The 15955-nt window shown below is 36.5% G+C and overlaps 4 protein-coding genes across 4 annotated transcripts; all 4 read left to right on the top strand.

The window, feature by feature from the left end:
- The first annotated feature begins 4393 nt into the window (after positions 1–4393).
- LOC112697126 (V-type proton ATPase subunit C) lies at positions 4394–9041 on the top strand. Its single transcript, XM_025750159.2, has 11 exons — positions 4394–4715; positions 4798–4866; positions 5001–5128; positions 5224–5323; positions 6653–6720; positions 6797–6938; positions 7126–7242; positions 7468–7593; positions 7916–7999; positions 8086–8165; positions 8653–9041. The coding sequence occupies exons 1-11, from the start codon at positions 4602–4604 to the stop codon at positions 8744–8746; spliced, it is 1122 nt and encodes a 373-aa protein (XP_025605944.1). The 5' UTR covers positions 4394–4601; the 3' UTR covers positions 8747–9041.
- An 878-nt stretch (positions 9042–9919) lies between these two features.
- On the top strand, positions 9920–11884 carry LOC140173498 (uncharacterized). Its single transcript, XM_072197379.1, has 4 exons — positions 9920–10239; positions 10711–10992; positions 11106–11599; positions 11672–11884. Exons 1-4 carry the CDS (start codon positions 10053–10055, stop codon positions 11798–11800), a joined length of 1092 nt encoding a protein of 363 aa, XP_072053480.1. The 5' UTR covers positions 9920–10052; the 3' UTR covers positions 11801–11884.
- A 655-nt stretch (positions 11885–12539) lies between these two features.
- On the top strand, positions 12540–14645 carry LOC140173497 (uncharacterized). Its single transcript, XM_072197377.1, has 7 exons — positions 12540–12741; positions 13206–13271; positions 13370–13468; positions 13593–13658; positions 13743–14226; positions 14301–14400; positions 14525–14645. Exons 1-6 carry the CDS (start codon positions 12617–12619, stop codon positions 14352–14354), a joined length of 894 nt encoding a protein of 297 aa, XP_072053478.1. The 5' UTR covers positions 12540–12616; the 3' UTR covers positions 14355–14400; positions 14525–14645.
- On the top strand, positions 14528–15626 carry LOC140173726 (uncharacterized). Its single transcript, XM_072198273.1, has 5 exons — positions 14528–14590; positions 14744–14878; positions 15014–15126; positions 15197–15290; positions 15376–15626. Exons 1-5 carry the CDS (start codon positions 14528–14530, stop codon positions 15547–15549), a joined length of 579 nt encoding a protein of 192 aa, XP_072054374.1. The 3' UTR covers positions 15550–15626.
- The last annotated feature ends 329 nt before the right edge of the window (positions 15627–15955 follow it).

The raw sequence follows: 15955 nt of genomic DNA, 5'->3' as shown, positions 1-15955 counted from the left end.
GATTCCCCTTCAATACTTGACTTAAATAGCATCAGAAATGAGTTGGATTGGGCCCACATGGCTCCTAAAACCGCTGGGGACGATTTCATTAAAGTGGGCCACGGACAGAATCGGCGCGCGCGCGCAAAGTGCGCGTGCGCGCCCCTGAACGCGAAGCAACATATGGCAAAATTTATATCATTTCGAAGCCCCGGATGTTAGCTTTCCAACCCAACTGGAACCGCATCATTTGGACCTCTGTAGCTCAAGTTATGGTCAATTAAGTGCGAAGAGGTCGGCTTGACAGCTTTCCGGTTCTTTCATTTCTTCATGAGTTCTCCAACTTTTCATGCTTTCTTTCTTCATTCCCTTGATCCAATCTTTGCCTCCTAAATCTGAAATCACTTAACAAACATATCAAGGCATCTAATGGAATCAAGGAGAATTAGATTTAGCTATTTTAAGTCCTAAAAAGCATGTTTTCACTCTTAAGCACAATTAAAGGAGAATATACAAAACCATGCTATTTCATTAATGTGGGTAAAAGGTGATAAAATCCCCTAAATTCAATACAAGATAAACCCTACAAATGGGGTTTGTCAAGCACCTTGATATTTCTTTTAATTTTCTTATTTGCGTCATTCCTTCTTCTTTTGGTCTATTAAAGAATGAACTCTCTCTTCCTTTAACTCAGTTGCAAGAGCTGTACATAGAACTAATTCAAATTAGTGGTTCTATTCTTTCACATTTTATAAATTTGCATAATCTAATGGTATTAGATCTTTCTCATAATAAATTATCCGGTGTTATTCCTCCACAACTTTTTCCACTTGCCAACTTGCATTCTTTACTTCTCTCATCAAATCAATTGTTTGGTACAATACCATCAAATTTTGCAAACACAAGTATTTCATATTTGGATCTCTCTCACAACAAGCTAATATGATCTATTCCATTTCCTATTGATTTTTGTTCCTCAGCATTAGTAATACTAGACTTAAGCTACAACTTGTTGAATGGAAGCATTACTTCCCAAGCTAGTTGTGTTGTTAACCTCAACCTTAGTCATAATTTGCTTCACTGTGAGGTCCCAGTTATGGTTAGAGAGAATTCTATACTAGATACGTTGGATCTTAGTTATAACAATTTCATAGGTGTATTACACAAGGAACTTGCTACAATATGGCATATAAACCTTTCATACAATTCCTTTAACTTTTCTTAAGAAGTGGGCATGAAGTCAGAGTTTACCTGACTATTGTTCTTTTAAAGAAGATTCCTTAATTGGTTGCAATACACCAAACTTAAGATCTTGCCATTCTATCTCACAAACTAGTAAAATTAACAGTGTTTGTATAGAAGGTTAGATTTAACAGTGTTTGTATAGTTTTCTGGAGTGTTTGAGAATACTCTAGATGGTTCCGGAACGTTCTAGAATGTCCTAGAAGGTTCCGGAATATTCTAGAAGGTTCTAGAAGACTCTGGAAGGTCATAGAGTATTCTAGAAGAGTATAGATGTATATAAAAGTATAAAGAGTGGTATGGAATAATCTAGAAACATTTAGAGAGTTGTGGTAGGATAGATATTTGTAAAGAAGGTTCTGGATGATTAATCTGGACCGTTGATTAGATTTAATCCTAACCATCCATTGAGGAGGTGGATGGCTATAAATAGGGGTGAAAGTTAGAGTTTGGGGGTGTGTGAATCATTTGTAACAAACACTTGAGCAATAAAGTGTTCTTTCCACCAAAGCTTCCTTTCTCTTGTGTTCTCTTGTGTTCTTAGCTTTCTTGCTAAGTATTGAGGGTTAGGCTGACTTGGTCTTAGCTCAAGAGGTTGAGTAAGTCCGAGTGCCGGCACGGTAGCGTTGGAGTGTGTCCAAGGCCGTGACAACTTGGTATCCGAGCAAGGTTCGAGAGGGAGCACAAGTGATTTGTGGGTATGGCTTCTAGTATCACCATGGAGCATATTGAGTCTCAAAGGGGAAGGAATGCTATTCCTTCTCAATGGGGAGGCAAGAAGGTCCGTTCTTCAAGTGAACCTAGAGGTAAGGACTCTAACTTCCTAGAAGAGAGAGTTTCTGTGTTGGAGAATGTTCTATCCTCTATGGATGAGCGTTTCCAAAGGATAGAACATGATAAGGAGACCCTCGAGGCTCACGTGTTAGGAGAACTAGATGCTTTCAAAGAAAGCATGCTCTAAATTGAAGAGAAGCTTGAGAATTCCTTAAAGCTATTTGAGGAAGTTCGAATTTGGTTCGAGGAGGCGAAATCTCGACCAACCATTATAAGGGAGACAACAAAGATTGATCTCCCCAAGCCAAAGGAGTTCAAGGGCGTAAGGGACGCTCGCGAGGTGGAGAACTTCCTATGGCAAATGGAGAGGTACTTCGAAGGCCAAGGGGTGGTCGAAGAAGCAATAAAGGTACGCACTGCAGCTCTCTACCTTTCTGATAATGCTACTTTGTGGTGGAGGAGAAAGTGCGTAGATATGGAAAAGGGTACTTGCAACATAGCCACATGGGAAGATTTCAAAAGGGAATTGAAAAGACAATTCTTCCCTGAGAATGTGGTTTATGAAGCAAGGAAGAAGTTGAGGGAGTTGAAGCACAAGAGTACGATTAGCGACTATGTAAAGGAGTTTACTACTCTCACGCTTCAAATCCCCAACTTAGCATCAGAGGATGCATTGTTCTTCTTCATTGATGGACTCCAACCTTGGGCAAAGCAAGAACTACAAAGAAGGAATGTTAAGGATGTCGATGAGGCCATCGTGGTGGCCGAATCACTCACTGAGTATCATAGGGGAGACTCTAAACCCAAGTCTTCCTCCAAGCCTAGTTTTGCTAAAGGTGGGGGAGACAAGGGGAAGAGTTTCTCAACCAAGAAGGAAGGAAAATACTCTTCAAAGAAAGATTACGAAGAAAAGAAGAAGGCTTTCGTGCCCAAAGGAGGCATGCAAGCTATCAAGTGGGAGACAAGGTAATGATCAAACTTCTTCCACAACAATTCAAAGCCTTTCGCAAGGTTCATAAGGGCTTAATCCGCAAATACGAAGGGCCATTTGAGATCATTAGACGTGTTGGGGAGGTTGCTTACAAAGTACAACTTCCTCCCTCTATGAAGATTCACCCGGTCTTCCATGTGAGTATGCTTAAACCATATCACGAAGACCAAGATGAACCGAGTAGAGGTGATTCGAGTCGTGCTCCGCCTGTGGTGATTAGATCTTTTGATAAAGAAATCGAAGAGATCTTAGCTAATCGCGTCGTGCGACGAAGAGGAGTACCACCAAGTATCCAATACTTGATCAAGTGGAAAGGACTTCCGATAACTGAAGCTAATTGGGAAGCTCGTGAAGATCTGTGGCAATTCCAAGAACACCTAGAGCGCTATCATGAACAGAACGCAACGAGGACGTCTGCGCATTAGGTGGGGGAGAATGTCACGGTAAATTTTTAGAAGGTTAGATTTAACAGTGTTTATATAGTTTTCTGGAGTGTTTGAGAATACTCTAGATGGTTCCGGAACGTTCTAGAATGTCCTAGAAGGTTCCGGAATATTCTAGAAGGTTCTAGAAGACTCTGGAAGGTCATAGAGTATTCTAGAAGAGTATAGATGTATATAGAAGTATAAAGAGTGGTATGGAATAATCTAGAAACATTTAGAGAGTTGTGGTATGATAGATATTTGTAAAGAAGGTTCTGGATGATTAATCTGGACCGTTGATTAGATTTAATCCTAACCATCCATCGAGGAGGTGGATGGCTATAAATAGGGGTGAGAGTTAGAGTTTGGGGGTGTGTGAATCATTTGTAACAAACACTTGAGCAATAAAGTGTTCTTTCCACCAAAGCTTCCTTTCTCTTGTGTTCTCTTGTGTTCTTAGCTTTCTTGCTAAGTATTGAGGGTTAGGCTGATTTGGTCTTAGCTCAAGAGATTGAGTAAGTCCGAGTGCCGGCACGGTAGCGTTGGAGTATGTCCAAGGCCGTGACAGTAGGATAAATAATAAAAAATAAAAAAATTTCGCTAAAAAGATAATAAAAAATTTAAATAATGTGAATAATAAATTACAAATTTAGTTCAATAATCAATACATATAAAAATTAAAAAATATTTTGTAAATTACTTAAATTAAATAATTTACTTATTTATTCTAACAAAATAATTATTTTAAATTTTAATTTATTAAAACATTTTATTTTAATATTTTTTTCTTTCTCAATCAGTCACTTTTACCTTCATTAATAATTAAATAATAGATAAATAAATTTAAATACTAATCTTAATTTTTTAAATTTTAAAATTTAAAATTAAATAATTAATTAATAATCTGATTTTCAATTTTAATTTTACTTTCAAATTTTAATTCATTGTTCACATTCCTCACCATTAGTATTATTTTTCTTCCTAGGGGTAATGATTGATAATTGATAACTGATAATAGATATAGACACATAGTACCGAACCATAGCCACATTTTAACGTTGCCCCAGGCAAAAAGGTCTTCTCTCAAGTTATGAATTACTGAATTGTGTTGAGCATCGTAAAAACAACGAAGGAACCTCACAGTTAAAGAAGAACCCATCAGAGCACAGCAGAGAGTCACACAGCGATCAATAATGGCGAACAGGTACTGGGTGGTGTCACTTCCCGTTCACAACTCCGCTTCCACTCTCTGGAACCAGCTCCAGGATCAAATCTCCAAGCACTCTTTCGACACCCCTCTCTACAGGGTATATATAATTAATCTTCTTACTTCTTTCATTTTCTTCTTTTTCCGATTTAACCCTTCATTTTCTTCTCGATACTTCGCAGTTCAACATCCCTAATCTCCGCGTCGGAACCCTAGACTCTCTCCTCTCTCTCAGCGATGATCTCGCCAAGGTGAATCTACTCAATTCCCCCTTCTTCCGATTCGATTAGCTTGTTCCGTTGATCGTGGATCCGCAAATTCACGATTCTCCGAGTTTCTGTTTTGTCTTGTTTCGCTGTTGAAAAATGCGAAATGTTTGATGCAGTCCAACACTTTCATGGAAGGAGTGTCGCACAAGATCCGGCGCCAGATTGAGGAACTTGAGAGGATCTCCGGCGTCGAGAGCAGCGGTCTCACTGTCGATGGTGTCCCTGTTGATTCCTATTTAACCAGGTTTCATTTGAATTCCGTAGTTGGAAATTTGTGACCTCTGTGTGATCTTGTTTGATTTGCATCTGTGTTGAAAGTTAGTGTTTTGATGAATTCAGATTTGTTTGGGATGAAGCAAAGTACCCCACTATGTCGCCATTGAAAGAGATCGTTGATGGAATTCATGGTCAAGTAGCAAAGATAGAGGATGATCTCAAGGTTTTCCTATTTTCTTGCTCTTCTGTAGTGATTGTTGGGTTTAAGATATAGGGAGCAGTAGCATATGATGAATTATCTTTTATCATTCATGGTATCCATAATACTGAACATTGCCTTATAGTGAGATAGTAACTTAAGGAACTGTCCTGCTTACCTTACTAGCCTAACTGCTGTGGCAGAATGCTTAGTCCTTGTTTTCTTATGATTTTTTTTTTTGTTAGTTATTTTCCATGATTGCTACTATAATGTTTTTTCCAAGCTTGTAACTGATGTAAGAAAGAAGTTGATAATCAGTTTTGTGCAGCCTTGGTCTTGTTTTGGGGAAAGAAGGTGCTGTGTGCTTAACTTTTATATTGATGAGAAGGGTACATAATATTGAATCAATGGACTCTGTTTTTTCATTTTTCATTTAGTTGTTGTAATGTCCCGTTGAGATAAATACAGTAAAAGTATGCTACAATTTGATCCTGTAGATCTAGCTTCTTAAGGCTCATCTAAATTGATTTAAACTCACAAGTTAACATCTGATCCAGAAAAAGTTTATGCTATTCCACTGTCAAAGTGTTCTCTTACTGCTTGGAATAAAATCTAAACATATTTGTACTAAACAAGGTCAAATCTTACAACTTTTAGTGCTTGTGTGAGGTTGACTATAGTAAGGTAGTTGAATGATAAGTGCCCTAAACCAGGTCATTTTTCTGCTGTTGCAATGTTGAAGATGTAATCCATTCTAGCATTGAAACATGTTATTTTTCTTGTATGTCATGACATTTGCATGATTAATGATTTGATATCACCAATTCACCATTTCCTTTATGATGCTAATTAAAAGATGAAACATGGAATTATTGGGTTCCATGAGTTCTTCTATAGTGTATATACGTCTATTTCTAAGATCTTTATGCTCTTGAAATTTCTCAATACTTGATAAGATACATGTCGGTTGACAGTTGGTTTCCATTGGGAAAGCATAATTGCTTATCTGAGTTGTAGTATTTGTTGTTTTATGAAACCATGAATATCTTAATTCTTTTTTTCTCAGGGTTCTTCCCTGCTGCTCTCTCGATTTTGTGTCTCCTTTCTTCACTAACAGCTCAAAAGGCCCTCTCTTTGTTTCTGCAAATGAAATGTTTTATGTATGCAAAAGGAATATTTGACCAGGCATTTGAGAAAGGTCTTGGAACTTGAAATTGTTTTTCTTGAGCTTTTAATTGTGATTATCTCCCCTTTTTTGAGGAGTATAGCAAAGAAACATCTCTACTTATTTTGCATTTAGTAGACTGGATTTTCAATATTCAGCTTGGACCTTAAAACTATCATTCATTTCAGGTTCGTGTTTCTGAGTACAACAATATCCGCAGTCAGCTTAATGCTATCAACCGAAAGCAAACTGGAAGGTCTGGATGTTGTTTTGCAACATTAATTTTCAAATTATTTATACCGTTCCCTAGCTGACCTACTTTGCCATTCCAGCTTAGCTGTCCGTGACCTTTCCAACTTGGTAAAACCTGAGGATATTATAACTTCAGAACATTTAACTACTCTCCTTGCCATTGTTTCCAAGTATTCACAAAAGGATTGGCTCGCAAGCTACGAAACACTGACAAACTATGTGGTAAGATAAACCATATGTGCTGCTAAATATGAATCTCAGTTGCTACCTTCTTTGAGGTTACATAAACTGGTCGTAACTGAATCTCTGTATATCATGTATATAGTCCAGTAACATTAAGCTGTCTAATATTTGAGAACATGTTTGTTTTTCCCGGCTTTATTCCTTATTCTGATTAGATTAATTGTAGGTCCCCAGATCTTCCAAGAAGTTGTATGAGGATAATGAATATGCTCTTTACACTGTAACACTCTTCAATCGTGTTGCGGACAACTTCAGAACTAGTGCACGTGAAAAAGGGTTTCAAGTAAGTATTTATTTTTTTCCTGTTTAAACATTAAAAGAAAAAGGAGAAAAAAAACTGCATACAATCTGTTAGTCTGGTGAAATTCATTTTCTCATTTAAGATTTGATCCTGGAAAATCTATTAAGATGTGGATAGAGGAATGCATGAGGCACCTAATATGCATTGTTCTAGTTCAATTCATTGTTTTTCGAGGTGTTTAATGTAATTTTCTGCTGTCTTGTTCAGATTCGTGATTTTGAATACAGTCCAGAAACACACGAGGGGCGAAAGCAGGAGTTAGATAAATTGATGCGGGAACAGGAAAGTTTGAGAGGTTCTTTGTTGCAGTGGTGCTATACCAGCTATGGAGAGGTAATTTCTTTTACTTTTCACTGACGCTAATTTTCAGGAGCAGCTCTGAGTACTACATAAATGAATTTACAGGTGGTAGGCAAGTATGGTCGGTTAAATGACTATCTTCATGCTTAATATCTTGATGACTGTCTATCTTTATTCTAGCCCCCCAACAACATTATGGATTGGTCCATCAGTCCATAGTTTCTCTATTTAAAATATTTAGTGATTGACCATACATTTATAATGGAGTCGCTTTCTGATATAACTTTTGCTTGCTGTATTATTCTAAACATGCTGTGGTTTGTCACCAACGACTTTCACTTTTTATTTTCGGAAGGTTTTCAGCTCGTGGATGCATTTCTGTGCTGTACGTTTATTTGCTGAGAGCATTCTGAGATATGGTCTACCACCATCTTTCTTGGTAACTATGTTCTTCCAAAACCAAAGCTCAGTGCTCCAATTTTTCAGTTTCTGTTTATCATTGAGAAATATTATGTTCGATTCCAGGCATGTGTTTTAGCTCCATCTGTAAAAGCTGAAAAGAAAGTACGTTCTATCCTTGAAGGTTTGAGTGATAGCACAAACAGGCAAGTGGCTTATAATTTCTATATTATTGTATTTGGTTTAAAATCAGTCTTCCTTAATCCTAAACCCCCGTAAACACTCATAAATGTGCAGATTGACCCTTTGACTCATTTTCCCATCAATTGTTAACAAAAAAAAAAAAAAAAAAACACATTTATCAAAATTCAGGTGGACAATTTGCACATAACCAAAGTTCAAGGGGTATAATTAATGCATTTTGGATAAAATGCACATTTGGGGGTAGTTTAGGGAGTCAACTTGCATATTTTAAGGGTTGCGGCTGAACTGCACATGAACTAAAACTTAGGCGTAAGGTGCAATTAGCTTCTCTTTATAGATATAAGCATGCAAAGTTCATGGAAGTCTTATGTTTTATTATCTTGAGGTGTCAATAGCTGAAGATGATACTGAATTCTGTCTCTCAATCTATTACTTTCTCTTGTTAATGCCATAATTTCTCATCTACAACCTTGAATATTTTGATTGCAGTTCATACTGGAAGTCTGAGGATGATGTAGGGATGGCGGCCCTAGCGGGTGAGGATGCCCACCCCTACGTGTCCTTCACAATCAATCTTGTTTGAGTGCTTTCAGAAACCAACCAGTCCCTTTGTAGAGTCCCCCTAAGGATTCCGTTGGACAGAAATAATGCCAATGCCGGACAGGAAGTGAAGATTTTGTACACTACTATCCTATTCCATTCTTTGTTATCATTATTATTATTTATATATAAATGGAGCAATAAGAAGTCTAAAGAGTGTCTAGTAAATTGTAAGGACAGTACCGGGATTGATCATTAGCAACTTGTTTTAATTTTAATGTTTTCTGGTTTGCGATTATGGTACTCGGAAAAATTTATACAATTGCTTATCCATCCCACTCGGAAAAATTGTTAACATTAAAGTTTCGGGATTGAAATCGTTTTAACCCCAAATGCAGAATTCAAGGGGGTTGATGATGGATTAGACTATCATAAAGTTGACCTAAACCTGGATCTAGTTCTTGTTTGGAGTTGCTACCCCTAGTTCGAAATAGCAGATATCTATATTTCTAATTTCATTTCTTTCTAAATATTTGCTTATTTTAATCCAGTTAGAAAAGAAAACTTAAATTATTATTAGGAGAGTGGAAAGTAGAAAGTTTTAGTTTTTTCAATGTATTTAATTATTTAATGTGTCAAAAATTTAAAAGATTTACATTTAACATATTTTAAATTTCTAAAATTTTTAAGATAAAATATATTTTGTCTTTGATGTTTGTTAAAAGTTTTAAAAATATTCTTACGTTTATTTTGTTTTGATTTTTTTGAAATTTTTTATTTTCATTAAATATACTTCTGACAGCTAAATATTCGAAAAATTTAGGACTAATCCAATAATAATGTATGATAATTATGTTCAGTTTGTTTGTGTGAAAGGTTATTTTTGTAAAATTATTGCTGAATTAGTCTTAATTTTGAAAAATTAGCCATTAGATATATGTTTGATACAATTTGAAAACTTATGGGACTAAATTGAAACAATAAAATTTAAAGGTATTTTTAAATTTTTTAACAAATTTCAAAGAAAAATATCTACTTTACCAAAATTTCAATTGTAGGACTCTTGAAAAGAGTATTTTTATGACACTTGTTTTTAAGACCATAAATCTATTTTGTAGGAGTTTCTTATTTTAATTTTTGTCTGAAGTATTGGTATTTTGAGTCAATAAAGCACCCTTAATTTAGCTTGAGCTCGATTAATAATTTGTAGCGTGTAACAATTTTACGGGCCTGCTACACATACAAGTCTACAAGCATACAAGTTGGCTCAACTCAAAGAGAACTCACGCGCATGAAGATAGATAACATGGCGCGTCAAAATCACGCGCTCATCACTCGAACGGTTACGTATGGCAGACTCTTCCACTTCTTCCACTTCTTCCATTTCTCAAGGCGCTTTGAAAACAAGGAAACCCTCCCATTTTCGAGCGAAAATCAAATTTCAAAATATAGAAATCGTTGTTCGAAAACTCCATCAAAACACCATCAAACTCTCCGTGAAGAATCTGAAGAAAAAACAAAGCAACAATACTCAACGTAAGTCCATTAAGATTCCTGTATATTTTACTTTTCTTCTACGTCGTTCTTCTAGGGATTACTATTATTCTTGCTTCTTTGTTACACTGTTCTAAGTTCTACGTCGTTCTTCTAAGTTCTACGTCGTTCTACGTTGTTGTTCTAAGTTCTCCTGCTATTTTTGTTGATTTTTGGGGGTTTATTCCGTAGATTCGGGGGTGTAAACTGCTTAACCTTGTAATGTGGCTTGATATTGAAGCATGGTTGAGTGATATCTGACTGATATCTATATGGATGTATCTGAATAATATCTATGAGTGTATCTCACTGTAATCAATCGGTGTATCTTGTTGATATCTTTGGGTGTATCTAACTCATATATATGGGTGTATCTTACTGTTATCAATGGGTGTATCTTATTGTTATTAATGGGTGTATCTGAGTCATATATATATGGGTGTATATTACTGATATCTTTGGGTGTATTTTTAGTTTCAGAGAAAATGGCAGCAAGAAACCAAACAAAAGACCTTAAATGTGCCACACATCTCCTGAATGATAAGTTCAGAAACATGACTGAGGAGAAGAAGGCCATTGTGAGGGATCTTGGATTCGGTGGGTTGATGCACATCCCACCACTAAGGGTGGATCACCAACTCTTAAGGGAGCTGGCAAACAACTTCAAACTTGGGGAGAACAGACTGAAGAGAGGATATGGTTCTTTTCAAATAACCCCAAAAAAAATAGGTGATGCGCTTGGCATCAATGCAACAGGTAATTAGCCCAAAATTATAGGTGTATATTAAGTTGTTGCTTGGGTGTATATTAAGTTGATGCTTGGGTGTATTTGAACTGACTTGGATGCTTTGTTGTCTTCCTTTTTATAGGAGATCTATTTCCTGAGAAAGTTGAGTATAAGAAACTTTTTGATGATGACAAAATAATTTATAGAAGATTCCAGGGTAAGACCCTCAAAAGTCTTACCGATGAAATGATGGAAATCGGCGTTGGCAACGAAGAGGAACGCCTGATGTTCAAGAGGATATTCATCCTCTACATACAGATGGCGTTCCTTTTGCCAACGACGATAAACAAAATATCGCCCGTGCACCTGGCCCCAATTTTTAAGATGGACGGCATATCGGAGAGAAACTGGGGGGAGGGGCATGTTTTGACCTTCATGATCAAGGGCATCACAGACTACAAGGAGAAGAAGAAGAAGGCAATTAATGGCTGCCTCTTCGCCCTGATGATAATCTACTTTCATCTTTCAAAAAACAAAGGCAAGAACAGGACTGAAAGACTACCAAAGCCCTGGATTGCCAACTGGACTAAGGAGCAGTTGGTGGAAAGAATGACTGCAGAAAGAGAGGAAATTTTGGTAAGTAAACATAATAAGTTGGGTGTATTTTATTTACCCGAATGCTGCTAACTAAAATATCTCATGTTTCAGGGGATTGTGAAGATGGCAGAGACAAGAGAAAAAATGAAAAAAAAGAAAAAAAGAAAAAAAACAAGAAATAAAAAAAAACAAAAAAAGGAAGGCGAGCCCAACATCGTCTTCGCAGACAGAAACTACTGACAGTGACACTTCTACCTCTGAGTCTGAGGCTCAAGAAGACTCAGAGGATTCGGGAAGAAAACACCCCGGCAAAAAGGAGAAAAAGTAAGTACCATACTTGGGTGTAATTTCTTTTTCGGTTTGGGTGTATTTTGTTTGTCCACGTTGGGTGTATGTAGCTTATTAAGCAGGGTGTGTTTTGTTTGCTGCGTTGGGTGTATATTGTATATTTAGTTGGGTGTATCTCGTGAATTCGTTTGGGTGTATTTTTAGTATGTTCTAAATGACAATTGTTTGCCTTCCAGAATGGACTCAAGAAAAAGAAAGCAGAGGCAAGAGGAGTCAGGTTCTGATTCAGAATCTGAATCTGAACCAAGTGATGAGTAATGTCCTGAAATTAATACTCCTTTCTTTTGGCTTCATTATAAAGATTTCGTGTATTAACTGAAGTGTCTATTATTAACTTATAGGAGCGAAGAATCATCACCTGCGGAGAAGGAGAAGAAAAAGAAAAAAACAAAAACAACTCCAAAAAAGTAAGCAATTCTTTGGATAAAATTCTGTGATAAAATTAATTTTTTATTTCTGATTGGTACTGTTTTTTTTTTCACCCAAAACACAACAAAAAAAAGAAAAAAGTTGTTGTGGAGGATTCACCTCCTGAAGAAGATCAATACTTTGACGGGTACAGTACCTCGTAAGCTATACTACGGTCTATCATCGTAATTATTTTTGTTAACGTCTTATTTTATGAATGTAGTGAGAGATATGAAATATCAAGTGACGAACTCGATGAATGGCTAAGGGAAAACGTTGATAAATCTGCTGCAGAGGGGTATGTCTTGCTGGACTGTGTATTTGAGATTTTGGTGTCTTTTGTTTGCTAATAATTGTATCTTGTTTCGCAGGGAGAACCAAGCTGACCTGCGATTGACAGAAGGTCGCTATGTGTCCTCTGAAACGTAAGAAGCTTTATTATTTAATAAAATCTTGTTATCATGATTTGGATGTATTCTGTGAAAAAATTTGGGTGTATTTTGTGGATCAAGTTGGGTGTATGTTGTTTACTAAGTTGGATGTATATTTCGTTTGAATAACATGAAATCTGTTTAGACTACCGGCTGTGAACTTGGGAAGTGATGATCCTTCCTCTCAAGGACGCACAGAACAGAGTAGTGTAAACCAGTCGTCACAGAGCATGTAATTTATCTTTCAAATAACCGTTACTTTTGTTCTTCTAATACCTTCTACTTCTAATTCTGTATATATTTTTTTAGAAAAAAAAGCCCTTTATTATTTTATTCAAGAAAAAAAAGATAGCAAAAAAAAGAAAAAACTGCAAGTATGTAAGTTCTCAAAAAACAAAGCCCGTCTTCTTTTTGAATTGTTCGGGTGTATTTTTTGATCTTCTTTGGGTGTATTTTAGGTTGACTCCGACTGATTCGAATATGATGGTTGTTAGGGAACAAACACCGTCGGAAGCGCTTGCAATGTGAGTTTTCCAAGAATATTTCAACCTTATTATTTTCAACCTTATAACCTTATTATTTTCAAATACGTTGTTAACCTTTCATTTTTATTCTTGTTTAGAGTCCCGATCCAGGTTTTTGTGCCGGCATCCCAACAAACAACCACTGACACATATTTCGAACCAACCCCTATGCTACAGATTGAAGGGACTAGAGAAACGTAAGAAAATAGTATTGGGTGTATATTTATTTAGGGTTTGGGTGTATATTTGCTAACAGTTTGGATGTATATTGTTCCTGATCAATTTTTTTTACGCCATGATTAATTTTGTGTAACTGTGCAGCACTTCTGAAACCCCCAAACAACTTCAAGAAACCACACCCAAGCTTCCCCCAGCTCCAACTAAAATGTAAGTTCATCAGACTAAAATCAATCTTTGCTTATCATCCGTATATTCTTATTCTTACTCTTATTCTTATACATAATGACGCAGTCATCCAGCCGCAGAAGACGCTGCTGCCCTGTTGATGATGGCACGGACAGCAACCTATGTTCCTAAAACAGATCCAGGGATGCCATCATTCAGCCTTGGATTGACAGATTCAAGCCAGGAGGGGGCGTCAACGCAGGAGACAGAAAGGGAAAAATCTCCAGAAACTGCAACTATGCTAGAACAATTAGACAGTTTGGTCCAAAAATTAGCAAGCAGTGCGGCAAAGGGAAAAGACGAAAGTCCACAAATTCAAAGGGAGACTGGGGGAGAAAGTTCTGCAAAGTTTGAAACTCCTGGGGGAATAAATCAAATTCCGGATGATATGAAACAAAAGTGCTACATCTGGGGGACGAGACTGAAGGAAGACGCAAATGGCGATACTGACGAGTATGAGGAGATATGCACTCTGATTGGCCAAGGAGAATACATTTTGATGAGAATGCACCTTGCATCCCTCCAGGCAAAAAGTGATATAGAATCTCAGGTAATTTTAGACTAACATTAATGTTTTTACACCAAAGTCAACTGCAATGTTTATTAATTTAAAATTAATTTCAGCATATATTTCTAGATTGTATCTGCCATCTGCCTCATCCTAAACCAGAAAAATGAAAAGAGGTTTCAGGAACAAATATACTGTCTCCCCCCCGATATTGTGGTAAGTGTTACTTCTACGAACTTTGGGTGTATTTTATGCATTGATTTGGGTGTATTTTTTAGGTTAGATTGGGTGTAAGTTGTGTATTTTCAGTATTTCATTTCTTGTTTCGCAATTCTTGCAGAGCATGGCACTTTCGGATCACCCAAGGGGGGAATTCATATCCCCGAAAATGAAAAAGGAATTCAGGGTGGAAGCCTACCCGAGTTTCATTCACTTCATAGATAGAAAAAAATTAAGTTCGCATCCATATGTAAGTTTTCGTTTGCTAAATTTGTTAGTACGCTTATTTACTTATATGCCAAATAAAATAACACACTGTTGAAATGTGGCAATCCTTCAGATTTTTGCTCCTGTTTGCCACTCGGGACATTGGTGGTTATGGTTGATAAATACAACAAAGCGGAAATGTCAAATACTTGACCCGCTACACAAAAAAGCTCCAAGTGATGAGAGAAAGGACATTAATAAATTCACTGTAAGTTGCCTCTGTCTCCTTTACTTTAATAGATAGGTCTATTTCGAAGGTTGTGTTGGGTGTATATTCCATATTCAGTTGGGTGTATCTTGTCCATTCATTCGGATGTATTACTGATTTGTTTTGGTATTTAAGGGATATGTATTTTCAAGATTGATAACATATGCCGGCGGGAAACCTCTGGAGAAAGGCGAGAAGGATAAGGAAATTAAAGCATCATATGTTAAAATATCAGGCCAAAAAATAAGGTATAAATTTGTGACTCTGAACATTAAACTTTCCTAAATGAGATTTGTAATTTATTTTCTTCGTTTTCAGCTATGACTGTGCTATCTACGTAATGAAGTGGCTTGAGTTAATTGAGCCGGAAAACATTAAAAAGGGGAAGTATGAATGGGATAATTGGCCACAGGTAACTGTCTTTAGAACTATATAACTCTGTATTACTTTACTGAATTAATATTTCTGTTTAAGCATAACATACTTTTTAATTGTAGGAGGAGGTGGACCACTATAGAGTGGAGTATGCTTCCCGGATACTATTCAGTGAGATGAATAAACAGAGAGATCGGGCAATTAGAGAGAGTAGTGCTATAAGGCTGTCGAAGCCATCCTCTGTATTATTGAGTCCGTTTTGTCAAATTAATTCTGCTGATATAGAAACTGGGTAATCCAACTGCTGGGTATTTTGTAAATTGAACAAATGATGTAAATATTTGTCATTTATCAACAACTTCTATTCCATGTATATTTTTTCCGATAGTTAAACTATCTGTGCTGGTAAACTGCCTGTGATGTATTTAAAAGTTGTATTACAGGTGGTAAAATATGAATCAAAAAATCAAGGCATATATAAACGTAAATTATAAACTGTTACACCCAACGCAAGTCTAATAATACACCCGAGATTGAATAAAATATACACCCAACTGTCTGTGCTGTATTCAAAATGTATGAATTACATGTACTAAAATATGAAGAAAAACATCAAATGAAATATACGCCCATAACCTGCGAATTTTTACAGCTTTTGTTCTATATGTATCTATATAACTGTTACACCCAACGCAAGTCTAA

Source organism: Arachis hypogaea, chromosome 6 (genome assembly GCF_003086295.3).
Source record: "Arachis hypogaea cultivar Tifrunner chromosome 6, arahy.Tifrunner.gnm2.J5K5, whole genome shotgun sequence".
Taxonomy (NCBI): domain Eukaryota; kingdom Viridiplantae; phylum Streptophyta; class Magnoliopsida; order Fabales; family Fabaceae; genus Arachis; species Arachis hypogaea.
The sequence above is the reverse complement of the archived record's forward strand: the minus strand, read 5'-3'. Positions and strand labels throughout refer to the sequence as shown.